The sequence below is a fragment of the Anolis sagrei genome, chromosome 4, assembly GCF_037176765.1.
Source record: "Anolis sagrei isolate rAnoSag1 chromosome 4, rAnoSag1.mat, whole genome shotgun sequence".
NCBI lineage: Eukaryota > Metazoa > Chordata > Lepidosauria > Squamata > Dactyloidae > Anolis > Anolis sagrei.
In genome coordinates, this window is record NC_090024.1 from 4,696,820 (window position 1) to 4,716,110 (window position 19,291).

A 19,291-nucleotide genomic window follows, 5' to 3' on the forward strand; every position below is an offset into this window, starting at 1 on the left:
GCCTTCGACAATACAATAATAATAATAATTTCCCAAAAAATAATAATCATTTCCCAAAACGAAGTATGGATCGTCAATGTTGCAATCCCAGGCAACAGCAGGATTGAAGAGAAACAACTGGAAAAGCTGACACGATATGAGGATCTAAAGATCGAACTGCAAAGACTCTGGCACAAGCCAGTCAAGGTGGTCCCAGTGGTGATTGGCACACTGGGTGCATTGCCTAAATACCTTGGCCTGCACTTAAACACAATCGACACTGACTAGATTACCATCTGCCAGCTGCAAAAGTCCACCTTACTGGGATCTGCACAAATTATTCGCCGATACAACACACAGTCCTAGACACTTGGCAAAGGTCCGATGTGTGATCCAATTCAACAGCCAGCAGAGTGTCTGCTGTGGACTCATCTTGTGGTGTTTCAAATAATAATAATAATTTCAATTCTCACAATTCCTAACAGCCTCAGCCTCCTTCCTTTCCCCCCTCAGCAGGCATGTAGCCGGGGGGGGGGGGGGGGGGGGGGGCTCGGGGGGCTTCAGCCCCCCCAGAAATTCTCATGGTGGTTCGCGAAAAGGCCTTACTGGTGCATTATTTAAACTGTTATGTTTATTAATATCATGATTTGATCACCATTCTCAATATATCCCATATGTATGGGGGTGTTGGGGTAATGATACAAAAGGTTTGCTAGGCTAGACCCTCTTTCACTCAGACTCAGCCCCCCCCGAAACTCAGCCCCCCCCCCCGAAACCCCCCCTGAAAATTTTTTAGCTCCCCCCGAAACGAAATCCTGGCTACGGGCCTGCCCCTCAGCCACTTAAGGTAAAAAATAGCAGTTTTAAATGGCACATTCCTCACTTTGCAAGAGAATTGTGGCTCTAAATCCAGTGAAATCGGAGGATATTAGCACGCATGGGCCTGAAGACATAAATTTTAACTGCTATCACTCAATACTATGGAATTGTGGGTGTTTTCGCTTTAGAAGGTCCTTAGACTTCTCTTCCAAAGAGTATTGGGGCTTCATCAAACTACAAATCCCAGGATTCCATAGCTTTGAGCCACGACAATTAAAGGGGTGTCAAACTGCATTAAATCTACAGCACAGATGCACATCTAGAGGAGGCAGCGTTTAGAACTAATTAACCTTCAGCCGTTTTCTTTTACAAGGAAGCTTTTTCTTACCTAGCTTGTGTTCAAAGGTATAGTTAGTTGTGGTTTCCATTTATCATCTGTTTGTATAATGGCATGAATGGGAACTGTACAAAAAATATATAGCTCTGCCAAATGCATGCAATCTTTCTCACACATAGCTACCTTAATAGCTGTTCCCAGGTTGCATTTCAGCTTCATGCCAAAGTACTGAGCCGAACCTTGAAGCGTGTTCTGATTCCGTGGCCTTGCTTTCGGAGCCACCAAGCTTCGATTCAGGTGTGCTCCCCAGCAGCTGGAGTCGGTCACCTAGGAACACACAAAGACAACAGGCTCCATTGACAGTCCTGGCTAGAGTATCTATTTAATGCAAGCGTGGGAAAACTTGGGCCCTCCAGGTCTTTTGGACTTCAACTCCCACAATTCCTAACAGCGTGCCAGCTGTAATAATAATAATAATAATAATAATAATAATAATCTTTATTTGTACCCGCCACCATCTCCCCAACTGAGACTCAGGGTGGCTTACATGAGACCGAGCCCAACAACACAGCAACAAAATAAGATCAGAATATAAACAACAACATAATCAATTAGAATCATAGAATCATAGAATCAAAGAGTTGGAAGAGACCTCATGGGCCATCCAGTCCAACCCCATTCTGCCAAGAAGCAGGAATATACTGCATTCAAATCACCCCTGACAGATGGCCATCCAGCCTCTGCTTAAAAGCTTCCAAAGAAGGAGCCTCCACCACACTCTGGGGCAGAGAGTTCCACTGCTGAACGGCTCTCACAGTCAGGAAGTTCTTCCTCATGTTCAGATGGAATCTTCTCTCTTGTAGTTTGAAGCCATTGTTCCATAGCGTCCTAGTCTCCAGGGAAGCAGAAAACAAGCTTGCTCCCTCCTCCTCCCTGTGGCTTCCTCTCACATATTTATACATGGCTATCATATCCCCTCTCAGCCTTCTCTTCTTCAGGCTAAACATGCCCAGCTCGTTAAGCCGCTCCTCATAGGGCTTGTTCTCCAGACCTTTTATCATTTGAGTCGCTCTCCTCTGTACACATTCCAGCTTGTCAATATCTCTCTTGAATTGTGGTGCCCAGAACTGGACACAATATTCCAGATGTGGTCTAACCAGAGCAGAATAGAGGGGTAGCATTACTTCCCTAGATCTAGACACTATGCTCCTATTGATGCAGGCCAAAATCCCATTGGCTTTACATAAAACATACACTATAAAAATATTACAACAAATATACAATAGAATAAAACCATTCAAGATCTAAAACAATGAGCGGGCTGTATGCACAAATTGAAATACTGGGGATAAAAACAAAAGTGAGATAGCCGTGGAGCAACTTATTTGTGAGGGAGGTACTCTTCCGAAATGGAGTCAAGAAAAAAGGACCTTCATATATAGGGTGCACTGTAGACAAAATTGAGGGTAAATAGTTAAGTAAGATTATATAGTTAATCTCCAAAAGCACAGCGGAAAGAGCCAGGTTTTGAGATTCTTCTTAAAACTTTCTAAGGTGGGAGCTCACCTAATCTCACCAGGCAGTGTATTCGATAGCCGGGGAGCCACTGAGGAAAAGGCTCTCTCCCTTCTTCCCACAAGGCGGGACTGAGATAAAGGTAGAGGTGAACGGAGAGACTTCCCCGAAGAAATTGTGGGAGTTAAAGTCCAAAACACCTGGAGGGAGGGCTGACTTTAAAAAGTAATTGACCTGAAGCTATTTGCATTTTGGACAGAGACTGCAGTACTGAGAATAATGGGAAGTAATGAGAACAAGAGGCAAAGTGCATTACAGATGCATGGACTCCTAGCCACGGCTGTCCTGGGTTTGCAAGGCCTGAGAAGACAGTGGCATCAACCTGATGGTACATAACAATAACAACGCCACAAGAATAGAAAACAGGCTGTTAGTGAGTCATACAAATATAAGGGACTTTGCACAAGTGTGACTTTGAAACCTGGGAAAAAAGTAAAAGGTCTGGAAATAATTAATAATAATAATAATAATAATAATAATAATAATAATAAACTTTATTTGTACCCCGCACCATCTCCAAAACAACAATTACATAAAATTACATAAAATAAAACAAAACCGAAAACGCAAATAATAAACAATAATAACTCAATTACATAAAACAAAAAAACAACATCTATATATATAAATCTGTAAGGGGCATCCAACGGGACAGCAAAACTCAAAAACCACCCAACGAAAATTAACCAAAATTCCCATGCACATACCTCAACCCACAAGGTACAAACATATCGAATCAAAATAAAAAACAACACAACAACACACTCACAAAAGGACAAAACAACTGAGCATGTGCAATGGCGCAAAGTCCCCGGTGCGCGCACATGGCCAAACGGCCAACGTACCCTCCGCACCTCTCTCACCCCTCTGCCGAAGCCCCGCCCACACCCACCGAGGCCCCGCCCCTGCACTCCTCTTCCTCCTCCTCCCACCCCCTCCGTTGTAGCTGCTGGGATTTATAGTTTACCTATAATCAAAGCATTCTGAACTCCACCAACGACGGAATTAAACAAAACGTGGCACACAGGACTCCCATGAGAAGGGTTTGGTAAGCATTGGGAAGGAAGGAAGGAAGGAAGGAAGGAAGGAAGGAAGGAAGGAAGGAAAGAAAGAGGTACCGAAGGAAGCAAGAAGAGAAAGTAGAAAGGAAAGAAAAATAAAAGGAAGGAAAGGCAGGAAAGAGGTAAAGAAGGAAGGAGAAAAGAAAATAAAAAGTGAAAGAAGGAAGGAAACAGGGAGGGAAGAAAGGAGGCAAAGGAAGAAAGGGGGAGGGAGTGAAGGAAAGAGAGAAGGATGAAACCAAGGAGCGAAAGAAGGAACAAAAGAAAGAAAGAAAGAAAGAAAGAAAGAGGTAGAGAAGGAAGAAAGGAGAGAAAGGGGGAGAAAAAGGTGGAAGGAATAGGTAGGTACTTCTCTTTCATAATACTCCAGATATCTACCTCTACTTTGAAAAGATTTACTATAGGCCACAGCAACGCGTGGCAGGGTACAGCTAGTAGCAATATAAAATTACAATAAACACAATCACAATAACATGGGCGAGCTACATGTAATGGATAAAAGAAAACTGGGTAGAAACAGATTAAAAACTCAGGCGAGGTAAACATGAGATAAACAAGGACAGATTGTTTGCGGAGGAAACTATGAATCCCTCTGAAGAGAGGCTTAAAGAGCTGGAGAAGGGAAAGTTAATAGTGGACATGACAGCCACGTATAAATATCTGAATGGATGTCCCATTGAGGAGGAAGTGGGAAGGTTGTATTTCTGTTACATAAATAATGGAGCCTAAAAATTATGATGAACCTCTTGATGGTAAGAGCTGTTCAGCAATGGAATACATTGTCACCAGTGGAGTTTATGAGGTTTATGAGCAGAGGCTGGATTAGGAAAAGTCACAAAGAGCATGGAATCTGCAAAGGCCAGGTGGCCATTTCTTACCTTGTCTTCTGCTGCAGGTTCCTCTGTGCTTTTCTGGACGATGTCTTCAGAAACGGAGAGACCTTGACGCTGCTCCTTGGTTTCTCTCATTGCTTTGTATTCTCTGTATAGGTCTGTGCACAAACACCAGTTGAGAATGACCTCTGAGCAAACCAAGGATTTGGGTGGTTGTGAATTTTTCAGGCTGTATGGCTATGTTCCAGTAACATTATCTCCTGATGTTTTGCCTGCGTCTGTAGAAAACATCCTCAGAGGTGGGTTGTTGTAGATTTTTTCGGGCTATATGACCATGGTCTAGAGGCATTCTCTCCTGACGTTTCGCCTCCATCTATGGCAAGCATCCTCAGAGGTAGTGAGGTCTGTTGGAACTAGGACAAAGACCTCACTACCTCTGAGGATGCTTGCCATAGATGCAGGCGAAACGTCAGGAGAGAATGCCTCTGGACCATGGTCACATAGCCCAAAAAAACCTACAACAACCCAGTGATTCCGGCCATGAAAGCCTTCAACAATACATCCTCAGAGGTTTTGTTGACAATGAAGCAAGTGGTGTGTATGTATGTTGTTGTTCATTCGTTCAGTCGTTTCCAACTCTTCGTGACCTCATGGACCATCCCAGGCCAGAGCTCCCTGTCGGCCACCCCCAGGCTGGTTCATCGGGTGCTCTGCTATGGCTGATTTCTCTGAAGTAGTCTGCAGTGCCTTTCATGTTCCTTGATTCGTGTTTGGGTGCTGCGTTTGGTGGTCCCTATATAGACTTGTCCACAGCTGCATGGTATACGGTAGACTCCTGCAGAAGTCCAGACTCCTGCAGCCTGGACAGAGCATATTATTTGAGAACACAGAAATGCTGGACCACTCTCACAACCACCATGTCAGACTACACAGAGAAGCCATTGAAATCCACAAGCATGTGGACAATTTCAACAGAAAGGAGGAGACCATGAAAATGAACAAAATCTGGCTACCAGTATTAAAAAAACTCAAAAATTACAACAGCAAAACAGCAGAGAGGAAACAACCAAGCACAGCTTAACACCTCTCAACAAAAGATTCTCCCAGGCTCAGCCAGGCCTTCAAATGCTAATGAAGGTGGTCAGTTGAAACATTCACACCTAGCTCCAGCAGACAAGAGTCCTTTGTCCCACCCTGGTCATTCCACAGATATATAAACCAATTTTCCTAGTTCCAACAGACCTCACTACCTCTGAGGATGCTTGCCATAGATGCAGGCGAAACGTCAGGAGAAAATGCCTCTAGACCATGGCCATATAGCCCAAAAAAACCCACAAGAACTGATTCTAGGATAGATCCATACTTAGTAAATCTTACCAAAAAAATTCTAGTTATTGTTTTATCCTGTGACTGCGCGAGTGGCGCCACCTATGTGTAGAACTGTTAGTTGCAAGATTTAAACTGTTGTATCATGCTTAATCCTGCCTTTTTACCCTGCTTATGTATAGTTGGATTGATTGGTTATTTATAGCTGTCAATCAGTGTTGTTTGCACCAGTTGAATTGCTTTCTCAAGCTCAATTGTTTGGCTCCACCTCTTCCTGGAGGAGGGGAGTGCTTCCCTTTTTTCATTCTGCCATCAGAGTGTCTATCAGATGGACGTGAGTAAGAGACTTGGCTCTAAAAGCCCCTGCTTAAATTACCTCTCAGCACCAATTCTAAGGTTTTTTACCCTTGGGACTCATGCTTTATGTCCAGATCTTCCTAGACAGCACTGAGGAGACCCAAGCGCCTTCAAACCAATTCTTTTGGCACCAGAGGAAGGTCTTGTCCCTTCAACATAGGCCATTGGACTGGGGTTGTGTTTATTCCGATATTCACAGACATTGAGGAAAGAGGAAACAGGAAAAGCTTCTCAGCTGCAAACTCCTTGGACTTCAGAGATTGTAAAGTATATTTCCTTTATCCCTGTTGAAACATCAAGCTTATGCCTGAGAAAGATAACTCATTGTGAACAATAAATACAATTTTGAGTTATCTGTTGTGTTTTGGTCTTTGGGAGTTCCAGTTTTCTATAGGAGGGCAAGAAGCAATCCCCTGGGGAAAGATGCCATGTCCATGCCTCTTTCACTAAGAGTTATAGCCCCCAGGCGCAACGGCACATATCCATTTACATCCCACTTTTCTCCCAATTATGGAACATTCCTGAAACCACAGATGACAGCAAAACCTATTGAAATAAACAACTTCTTCCAGACAATACTGTAGCAAAATATATTACTCGAGGCATTCAATATAATTTAGATTAGTTACAAGCATGGCTTTGGTTAGACGGGAGTCCCATTAATGTCCACAGATCTACCCCCATATTGGATTCAGTCTATATTTGGGTTTGGGGGGGGGTTTAATTTTGCATTTATTTATTATTTACTCTATTTATATACCACCTTTCTCAGCCCTCGGGCGACTCATTGACACCACCAAGGTTATGAGGGCAGTGAGAACATGTTTTTGATGGATTTTAACTCTGAATTTTTAAGTGGTTTGTGTTTAATTCAGTTTTAATATTTGTTTATTTTAAATTGTATACTAATGCTTTTATGTCAAGCCCCTTTGAGTCCCCTTTAGGGAGATAAAGTGGGATATAAATAAATAAAATAACAACAACAAAAATATATGGGGGTGAAATCTAATATAGAAAAGATGTATTAAAATATGGGGTAAGAATGTGAGCTAAATTAGCAAAGCAGACACGAGATACTCCACCTCAGACATCAGAAGAGCTGCAAGACCAAGAACACGCCACGAGAGTAAAGATGAAGATCCACCCAGAGGAAAAGTGTTCCTGCCATACATCAAGGGAATCACTGACCGCAGAGGGAAGCTGATGAGGAAACACAACATACAAACTATCTGCAAACCCACCAAGAAAATCCAACAAATGCTACGTTCAGCAAAGGACAAGAGGGATCCTCTCACCTCTGCAGGAGTCTACCGTGTACCATGCAGCTGTGGACAAGTCTACATAGGGACGCACCACACGCAGCGCCCAGACACGCATCAAGGAACATGAAAGGCACTGCAGACTACTTCAACCAGAGAAGTCAGCCATAGCAGAGCACCTGATGAACCAGCTTGGACACAGCATATTATTTGAGAACACAGAAATGCTGGACCACTCTCACAACCACCATGTCAGACTACACAGAGAAGCCATTGAAATCCACAAGCATGTGGACAATTTCAACAGAAAGGAGGAAACCATGAAAATGAACAAAATCTGGCTACCAGTATTAAAAAACTCTAAAATTATAACAGCTAAACAACAGAGAGGAAAAAACCAGGCACAGATTAACACCTCCCAGCAACAGATTTTCCCAGGCTCAGGCAGGCCTTCAAATGCTAATGAAGGTGATCAGCTAAACATTCACACCTAACTGCAGCAGGGAAGAGCTCCTTGCCCCACCCCAGCCATTCCACAGATATATAAACCCTTTGTCCTAATTCCAACAGACCTCACAACCTCTGAGGATGCTTGCCATAGATGCAGGCGAAACGTCAGGAGAAATGCCTCTAGAACATGGCTCTATAGCCCGAAAAAACCCACAAGAACCTAGTGATTCCAGCCATGAAAGCCTTCGACAATACAGACACGAGATACTGTCCTTTCAATTGGCAACTATTATATAGGATTTTAAATACAGAATTCTAGGAATTCTTGTATTTTAAACCAGTGGCTCTGACGGCAAACTTATCTGCAAAAGATGCCTGACAATTTAAATAATTAACAAAAGAAACAAACACTTGATGTGGTTAAATATTAAAATAGAGTGTACTCCAGAAAAGAGCTGTACTTACTTTTGATCTCTATGGGAGCTCCCATCATATCCTCCTAGGATATAAAAGCAGATTTGTTAGGAAATGGCTTGGAAAATAGACCTGCCTTGCAGTAATACTCTGACAGCATGTCTACACCGTAAAACTAGTGCAGTTTGATACCACTTTAACTGCCATGGCTCAATGTTAAGGAGTCCTGGGAATTTTAGTCTAAATATTAGAAGTCTAGTCTGAGGTTGTTTCACTCTGAATATGTTTTAATGGATTTTAAACTGTGATTTTTAAAATACTGTTTATATTTAATTCTGTTTTAATGTTTGCAAATTTGTATATTTTAAATTACATGGCAATGCTTTTAGCTTAAGCCACTTTGAGTCTTCTTCGGGAGACATAAAACAGATTATAAATAAATATTATAATAATAATAACAGTAATAATAATAATATATAATAACTATTATATAATATATATATATATGTAATATTATATATTACATATTAGTATATAATATTATATATTACATATATATGTAATATTATATATTATATATTAGTATATAATATTATATATTACATAATAACATATAATATACAATATAACAGGAGCGGAGCGCAGGGAGCATACAACCCCCCTGTTGCGCCAACTCCACTGGCTACCGATCTGCTACCGGGCTGAATTCAAAGTGCTGGCGTTGGCCTTTAAAGCCCTAAACGGTTCCGGCCCAAGCTACCTATCCGACCGCATCTCTGCCTATGAACCCACCAGGACTTTGAGATCTTCCGGGGAGGCCCTGCTCTCGATCCCGCCTGCTTCTCAAGCTCGGCTGGCGGGGACGAGAGATAGGGCCTTCTCGGTGGTGGCTCCTCGGCTGTGGAACGCCCTTCCTACGGACATTAGACTCGCACCATCTCTAATAGTATTCCGCAAAAAGGTGAAGACCTGGCTGTTTGTGCAGGCGTTTGAGTAATTGAGTGCAATCTGGTAATGGAACATAGGAACGGAACAATGGACGACGAACCTGGACTACGCTTGGATGATGAGAAGATTGGGTACGGTTGTTTTTTGTAATAATTGTGCATTGTAATTGCTTATTGGTAATTTATGGATAATGTGTTAAGTCAATTGTTATATGTTGTATGGAACCACTGCTGTTTCTACTGTTTCTACTGTTTGTGAACCGCCGTGAGTCGCCTTCGGGCTTGAGATACAGCCGTATAGAAGCAAAGTAAATAAATAAGTAAATAAATAAATATATAATAATAATAATAATAATAATAATAATAATAATAGCCTTCTCTTGCCAAACTACAGTCTCATGATTCCATAGCACTGAGCCATGGCAGTTAAAGTGTTATCAAAACTGCATTAATTCTACAGTAAAGATTCACTCTGAGTTGCCACCCAGGCCCCGTCAACACTACCATTATAATTGAACTATATGGTCATATAACCCAGTTGAATGCAGTTAAATTGCATTATACACTGACCGTACAATGCAGTTAAATCTGCATTATAACTGTCGTGTAGCTGGACCCCTTAATGTTCAAATTACCTTGTTTGGTTTCCTTTGATTCTCCTGAAAAAATGAAGCCTCCCATCGTTTCAGCAGTAATTTAACTTCATGGCACCTGTCCATATTCTCTCAGAACAAGGTTTCCAAAGATAGATTAAAATAAAAATGAATGAATAAATAAAAACAATTTCCCTGTATGAAAAGACAGAAATATCAGGTTAACCAAGGTGAACACCAGAGAGAACAAAAATTAGGAAGACTCATGGGAATTTGTAATATAAATGCTGAATTCCACTTTTCAACCAATTCCTTTTCCCCTTTTATCCTTAACGATGAATTTTAAATTCACATTGTATGTCTACGGTGTTTTAATCTTTGGTCCATGTATTCTGATACATGCATTTTATAAAAATAAGTTTTAATATATTTGTTTTATTGAATTCATTATATTATGATGACATATTTCAACTCTGTTGTCTCCTGCTTTGGGGCAGATAACAAATAACAACAACAACAATTATTAGTATTATTGTTATGAACCTGCCAAATAGTAAATGCTGGGCTTCTTATGCAAAACTATACAATTGCAAAATAAATAAATCATTTAGATAAAATGCAAAGGTTGCTTGCTATAGAGTTTCCACAAAACATACATAATAAAAAACAAAGCCTATAATATGCTTAAAAGATGATGCTGTCAAGGTGATGCATGCCATTTGCCAGCAAATATGGAAAACACAAGAATGGCCATCAGACTGGAAAAAATCAACTTATATCCCCATACCAAAAAAGGGAAATGCGAAAGACTGCTCAAACTTCCGTACAGTGGCCCTTATTTCTCATGCCAGGAAGGTAATGCTCAAGATCCTGCAAGGAAGACTCCAGCAATACATGGAGCGAGAGTTGCCAGATGTTCAAGCTGGGTTTAGAAAAGGCAGAGGAACCAGAGACCAGATTGCCTATATTCGGATGCTGGATAATGGAGAAAGGCAGGGAGTTTCAGAAAAACATCTACTTCTGCTTCATTGACTCTTCTAAAGCCTTTGACTGTGTGGATCATAATAAATTGTGGCAAGTTCTTGGTGGGATGGGCATCCCAAGCCCCCTTCCCTCTCTCCTGAGGAATCTGTACAAGGACCAAGGAGCAACAGTCAGAACTGACCACGGAACAGGAGACTGGTTCAAGATTAGGAAAGGCGTCCGGCAAGGCTGCATCCTCTCACCCAACCTTTTTAACTTGTATGCAGAACACATCATGCGAGGATGTGCGGGGCTGGATGAATGCAAGGCTGGGGTGAAAATGGCTGGAAGGAACATTCACAACCTCAGATATGCAGATGACACCACCCTGATGGCCGAAAGCGAGGAGGAGCTGAGGAGCCTTCTAATCAAGGTGAAAGAAGAAAGCGCAAAAGCCGGGTTGCAGCTAAACGTCAAAAAAACCAAGATTATGGCAACAAGAATGATTGACAACTGGAAAATAGAAGGAGAAACCGTGGAGGCCGTGACAGACTTTGTATTTCTAGGTGCAAAGATGAGTGCAGATGCAGACTGTGGCCAGGAAATCAGAATACGCTTCCTTCTTGGGAGGAGAGCAATGTCCAGTCTCGATAAAATAGTAAAGAGTAGAGACATCAGACTGGCAACAAAGATCCGCCTAGTCAAAGCCATGGTATTCCCTGTAGTCACCTACGGATGTGAGAGCTGGACCTTAGGGAAGGCTGAGCGAAGGAAGATCGATGCTTTTGAGCTGTGGTGTTGGAGGAAAGTGCTGAGAGTGCCTTGGACTGCGAGAAGATCCAACCAGTCCATCCTCCAGGAAATAAAGCCCGGCTGCTCATTGGAGGGAAGGAGACTAGAGACAAAGTGGATGTACTTTGGCCACATCATGAGGAGACAGCAAAGCCTAGAAAAGGGAATGATGCTGGGGAAAGTGGAAGGCAAAAGGAAGAGGGGCCGACCAAGGGCAAGATGGATGGATGGCATCCTTGAAGTGACTGGACTGACCTTGAAGGAGCTGGGGGTGGTGATGGCCGACAGGGAGCTCTGGCGTGGGCTGGTCCATGAGGTCACGAAGAGTCGGAGACGACTGAACGAATGAGCAACATAGTATATATCTTTATAAATGTTTGTTTGTGGGATTAACATAACCCAAAAACCACTGGACCAATTGACACCAAATTTGGACACAAAACACCTCTCAGGCCAACAAATGACCATCACTCATAAAAACACTGGAAAACATAGCAGAAGAGACTTTAAAAGTCAAAATATTTTTTAAAATTACAATGCATGTGTAAAACCACATATGCACAAATATACACACACACACATACACATATATACACATACAAAACACATAAACACAGATTGGGCCACAGTAACATGTGGCAGGGGATGGCTAGTCTATATAAATAAAAATGTAATGTTCGTTTGTGGGATTAACATAACCCAAAAACCACTGGACAAATTGTCACCAAATTTGGACACAAGACACCTCTCAGGCCAACGAGTGACCATCACGCATAAAAACACTGAAAAAACGCAGTGGAAGAGACTTTAAAAACAAAAAAAACCCATTACAACGCATGTGCAAAACCACACACACACACACACATATACACATATACGCAAATAGACGCACACATATACACACACAAAGCACATATACACAGACTGGGCCACAGCAACGTGTGGCAGGGGACAGCTAGTTGTAATATATAATTATGCAATGTACTATAATATATTATAAGATAATATATACTAGTAATATATTATAATATAAATGTATAATATATATATATAAATTAATGTAGTTTAATATACTGAAATAATGTTATTGTATATCTATATAAATAAAAATGTAATGTTCGTTTGTGCTACCATCAGAACTCGAAAACCACTGGGGGAATTGACACCAAATTTGGACACAAGACATCTAACAGTCCAATTTATGTCCTCCGCTCAAAAAAATTGATTTTGTCATTTGGGAATTGTCGTTGTTGGCATTTATAGTTTACCTACAATCAAAGAGCATTCTGAACTCCACCAATGATGGAATTGGGCCAAACTTAGCACACAGTTTTCCCATGACTAACAGAAAAAAAATCGTAGTTCACCCACATCCAGAGAGCACTGTGGACACAAACAATGATGGATCTGGACCAAACTTGCCACAAATATTCCATATGCCCAAATATGAACACAGATGGAGTTTAAGGGAAATAGACCTTGACATTTGGGAGTAGTAGTTGCTGGCATTTATAGTTCACCTACAATCAAAGAGCATTCTGAACTCCACCAATGATGGAATTGAACCAAACATGGCATACAGGATTTCCATGACCAACAGAACACACTGGAAGGGTTTGGTGGGCATTGACCTTGAGTTTGGGAGTTGTAGTTCACCTACACCCAGAGAGCACTATGGACTCAAACAATGATAGATCTGAACCAAACTTGACACAAAAATTCCATATGCCTAAATATAAACACAGATGGAGTTTGGAGGAAATAGACGTTGACATTTGGGATTTGTAGTTACTGGGATTTATAGTTCACTACAATTAAACCCACAAACGACAGAAATGGGGCAAACTTCCCACGCAGAACCCCCATGACCAACAGAAAATACTTAAGGCCATCCAATCCAACTCCCTTCATCAGGGCAAGAAAATGTAATCAAAGCCCTCCTGACGAAGAGCCATCCAGTCATAAATATAGATAGATAGATATGATTCTCTCTCTCTCTCTCTCTCTCTCTCACACACACACACACACACACACACAGAGTATCATAGATTTGAAAGAGACCCTTAAAGAAGGACTAGGATATGTTGCATATTCCAGGGTGGGCAAACCAGACACTCTCCACATCAACACTGACAAAGAAACAACAATAAATACTGTTTACTCACAAGCAGAAAGACATGACATATATTAGAAACCAACACTTTCTCATTACTTTATTTTCCAAATTACCAGACTGGGCCACAGCAGCATAACATATTATAATAATATAATAACTAGCTGTATGTGGAGGTGGAAAGCTGTCTGTGTAAGTGGACACCTCTGCCTCATACTCGCATACACATTTTCACTTTTATTATGTGTATAGATATATACACAACAACAACAGACTGGTTCAAGATTGGGAAAGGCGTCCGGCAAGGCTGCATCCTCTCACCCAACCTTTTTAACTTGTATGCAGAACACATCATGCGAGGGTGTGCGGGGCTTGAGGAATGCAAAGCTGGGGTGAAAATGGCTGGAAGAAACATTAACAACCTCAGATATGCAGATGACACCACCCTGATGGCCGAAAGCGAGGAGGAGCTGAGGAGCCTTCTAATCAAGGTGAAAGAAGAAAGCGCAAAAGCCGGGTTGCAGCTAAACGTCAAAAAAACACCAAGATTATGGCAACAAGAATGATTGACAACTGGGAAATAGAGGGAGAAACCGTGGAGGCTGTGACAGACTTTGTATTTCTAGGTGCAAAGATTACTGCAGATGCGGACTGTGGCCAGGAAATCAGGAGACGCTTCCTTCTTGGGAGGAGAGCAATGTCCAGTCTCGATAAAATCGTAAAGAGTAGAGACATCAGACTGGCAACAAAGATCCATTGCCTAGTCAAAGCCATGGTCTTCCCTGTAGTAACCTACGGATGTGAGAGCTGGACCTTAGGGAAGGCTGAGCGAAGGAAGAGAGATGCTTTTGAGCTGTGGTGTTGGAGGAAAGTGCTGAGAGTGCCTTGGACTGTGAGAAGATCCAACCAGTCCATCCTCCAGGAAATAAAGTCCGACTGCTCATTGGAGGGAAAGATACTAGAGACAAAGTGGAAGTACTTTGGCCACATCATGAGGAGACAGCAAAGCCTAGAGAAGACAATGATGCTGGGGAAAGTGGAAGGCAAAAGGAAGAGGGGCCGACCAAGGGCAAGATGGATGGATGGCATCCTTGAAGTGACTGGACTGACCTTGAGGGAGCTGGGGGTGGTAACGGCCGACAGGGAGCTCTGGCGTGGGCTGGTCCATGAGGTCACGAAGAGTCGGAGACGACTGAACGAATGAGCAACAACATAGATATATAGATAGATAGAAGACATAGGTTGGAAATAGCAGTCTTTTACAAGCCTCCCATGCTAGTTATTTGTAATGTATATAACTGTGATTGCTTACTATATTGTATGTACATGATTTAGTATGCAGTTTTCCCTTAACTCTATGTTGTTTGAGGTTGCAGGTGGGACTGCAGACCATGTGACCAGATCTGGGACTATTGAGACTGAGACTCCATTTTAGAAGTGAATACAGTTTAGAAGTCAGTAGTGTCAAAATGCTTTAGAGAACTTACTGTTTAAACTCTCAACCAATAAGAAATGTACCTGGATGCTTCAACATGAAGTTTGTAAGTAAATCAACTATGTTACTTTTAATAAAGACTATTTTTTGGTCTCTTGAGAGCTATTAAAGCAATATATTTTATGGGAAAGTAGATGTCTTTTTGGGCAACTGAAATAACACTTCTGAAGATCTGCAATATATTTCATGCATTGGCATACTTTTTCCTGATGGTTCAGAGAGATAACCAGGTATATCAGTCTAACAAGTGAGAAGCCTAATTTGCCTTGCAAATGTACCACTAAAGAGAAGATTCACCAAATAGTGTGAATGCCAGTTAATCTCCAGAAGGGTTACACCTCCAAAAGGCTATACACACATAATATATATACAAATAGCTCAGAATATATATACAAAGGCATTCGACACAGTGAATCACAGCGCTCTCTGGACCATCCTCCAAAAAATCGGGTGCCCTAACAAATTTGTGAACATTCTGCGGCTCCTCCATGATGACAACCGTCTTGGACAGCAATGGCTCCCAAAGTGACCCATTTAAGGTGGAATCAGGTGTCAAACAGGGATGTGTTATTATTTCCCCAACCTTATTTTCCATCTTCATCGCTATGAGACTTCATCTTGTTGATGGGAACCTTCCCACTGGAGTGGAAATCATCGATCGGACAGATGCCAAGCTGTTTGACCTCAGCAGACTGAAAGCCAAAACCAAGGTAGCAACACCATCTGTTGCTGATGGCAACGTCGTCTGTGCGCATTCAGAAGAAGACCTGCAAGCCACTCTAAACACCTTCGCAGAAGCATACGAGAAACTCGCCTGTCATTAAACATCAAGAAAACCAAAGTGCTGTTCCAGCAGCCACCAGCCAATCCCTCTCCAATGCCATAAATACAGCTTAATGGGGTAACATTAGAAAATGTTGACCATTTCTGTTCCCTTGGCAGCCACTTCTCCACCAAAGTCAACATCGACACTGAAATTCAACACCGCCTGAGCTCTGCGAGTGCAGCTTTTTTTCCGAATGAAGCAGAGAGTGTTTGAGGATCGCGACATCCGTAGGGGCTTGTTTATAAAGATACTGTCCTCCCAACTCTGCTCTACGCCTGTGAGATGTGGACTGTCTACAGACGTCACATGCAACTCCTGGAACGATTCCATCAGTGCTGCCTCCGGAAAATCCTGCAAATCTCTTGGGAATACAGGCGGACAAACGTCAGCGTGCTGGAAGAAGCAAAGACCACCAGCATTGAAGCAATGCTCCTCCGCCATCAACTCCGCTGGATTAGCCACATTGTCCAAATGTCCGACCACCGTCTCCCAAAGCAGTTGCTCCACTCTGAACTCAAAGTGGAAAACGGAATGTTGGTGGGCAGGAAAAGAGATTGAAAGAAAGACGGGCTCAAAGCCAACCTTAAAAACTCTGGCATAGACACTGGGAACTGCGAAGCCCTGGCCCTTGAGCGCTCCAGCTGGAGATCAGCTGTGCCCAGCAGTGCTGCAGAATTTGAAGAGGCATTAATGGAGGGCGGAAGGGAGAAATGTGCCAAAAGGAAGGCACATCAAGCCAACCCCAACCGGGATCGCCTTCCACCTGGAAACCGATGCCCTCACTGCGGGAGAAGATGCAGATCAAGAATAGGGCTCCACAGTCAGCTATGGACCCACCCTACTCAGACAATGGGGGATCGCCTAAGTAAGTAAGTAGGACTTGTCCACAGCTGCATGGTACTAGGGGAACTACAGACAAGTCATATACATTTCAGAATACACAGGCATATATACATGTCAGAATATATACACACATATATACATGTCAGAATATACACACACACATATATATACATATCTCAGAATATTGTGTATATATACACACACAGGCGTATATACATGTCAGAATATACACATATGTACATATGTCAGAATACACACATACACACATATACACACATATAATATGTCCGAATATAAATATACACACTTATATACATATCAGAATACACACACACACACATATATACATATCTCAGAATATAGTGTGTATACACACACACACACACACACACACAGGCGTATATACATGTCAGAATATATATACACATATATACATATCAGAATACACACCCACATATATATACATATCTCAGAATATAGTATATATACGCACACACACATATTTATTTGCTTTATTTCTATACAGGTGTATATACAGGTGTATATACATGTCAGAATATATACACACATATATACATGTCAGAATATACACACACACACATATATATACATATCTCAGAATATAGTGTATATATACACGCACAGGCATATATACATGTCAGAATATATACACACATATATACATGTCAGAATATACACACACACATATATATACATATCTCAGAATATAGTGTATATATACACACACAGGCGTATATACATGTCAGAATATATATACACATATGTACATATGTCAGAATACACACATACACACATATACATATGTCCGAATATAAATATACACACTTATATACATATCAGAATACACACACACACACACATATATACATATCTCAGAATATAGTGTGTATACACACACACACACACACACAGGCGTATATACATGTCAGAATATATATACACATATATACATATCAGAATACACACCCACATATATATACATATCTCAGAATATAGTATATATACGCACACACACACATATTTATTTGCTTTATTTCTATACAGGTGTATATACAGGTGTATATACATGTCAGAATATATACACACATATATACATGTCAGAATATACACACACACACATATATATACATATCTCAGAATATAGTGTATATATACACGCACAGGCATATATACATGTCAGAATATATACACACATATATACATGTCAGAATATACACACACACATATATATACATATCTCAGAATATAGTGTATATATACACACACAGGCGTATATACATGTCAGAATATATATACACATATGTACATATGTCAGAATACACACATACACACATATACATATGTCTGAATATAAATATACACAGTTATATACATGTCAGAATACACACACACATATATATATACATATCTCAGAATATAGTGTGTATACACACACACACACACAGGCGTATATACATGTCAGAATATATATACACATATATACATATCAGAATACATACACATGTATATATATCTCAGAATACACACACACAGGTGTATATACATGTCAGAATATATATACACATATATACATATGTCAGAATATAAATATACACACACATGTCAGAATATATACACACATGTATACATGTCAGAATAAACACACACACATATATACATATCTCAGAATATGTAGATATTGGGGAAGACACACAGACAGACACACATACGTCAGAATACACACATACACATATATACATATGTCAGAATACATACACATGTATATACATCTCAGAATACACACACACACAGGCGTATATACATGTCAGAATATATACACATACATACATGTCAGAATACACATATATACATATGTTAAGAATATAAATATACACACATATACACATGTCAGAATATTCACACACATAACATAGGTGAGTAATGTCAGAAAAGTAACTTTTCCAGAGAGCCAAGGAAATACAAGAATGGTACAAAAAAAGTAACTTTTGCAAACATTCAAAGTAAAGACTCCCATGACAGTACCTTCCTTTCCATTGCCAGCCTGGCCATACTCTGTGCTCCCGCGCTCCCAAGCGCTGGCCAATAGCAGCTCAGCTAGCGCGTCTAAAGGGCGGGGCTAGAGGTTTAAACCAATCAGATTATCGCTCTCGGTAGGCGGGATAACCGTCTCCATGGGAACGAGGGAGGGGTGAAATAGAGGCAGAACCGAAGCGTCAAAGGAAAGACTCCGAGGGAAAATTCGACAGCCAATAGGGGATGAGCCACCGCCTCAAAGGGGCGGGGCGAGC

General features: G+C 41.2%; 1 protein-coding gene across 1 annotated transcript in view; it reads right to left on the reverse strand.

Moving 5' to 3' along the window:
* RECQL4 (RecQ like helicase 4) overlaps positions 1-19,071 on the reverse strand; it is a 218,249-nt gene extending 199,178 nt beyond the window's left edge. Inside the window, exons 1-5 of the mRNA XM_067467230.1 lie at positions 19,026-19,071; positions 9,993-10,145; positions 8,462-8,495; positions 4,650-4,762; positions 1,319-1,462 (exon numbers count right to left, since the gene is read on the reverse strand). Coding sequence (XP_067323331.1) covers positions 1,319-1,462; positions 4,650-4,762; positions 8,462-8,495; positions 9,993-10,076 — 375 coding nt within the window. The 5' untranslated portion in view covers positions 10,077-10,145; positions 19,026-19,071. The remainder of the gene's footprint in view (positions 1-1,318; positions 1,463-4,649; positions 4,763-8,461; positions 8,496-9,992; positions 10,146-19,025) is intronic.
* Between the last annotated feature and the right edge of the window lie 220 nt (positions 19,072-19,291).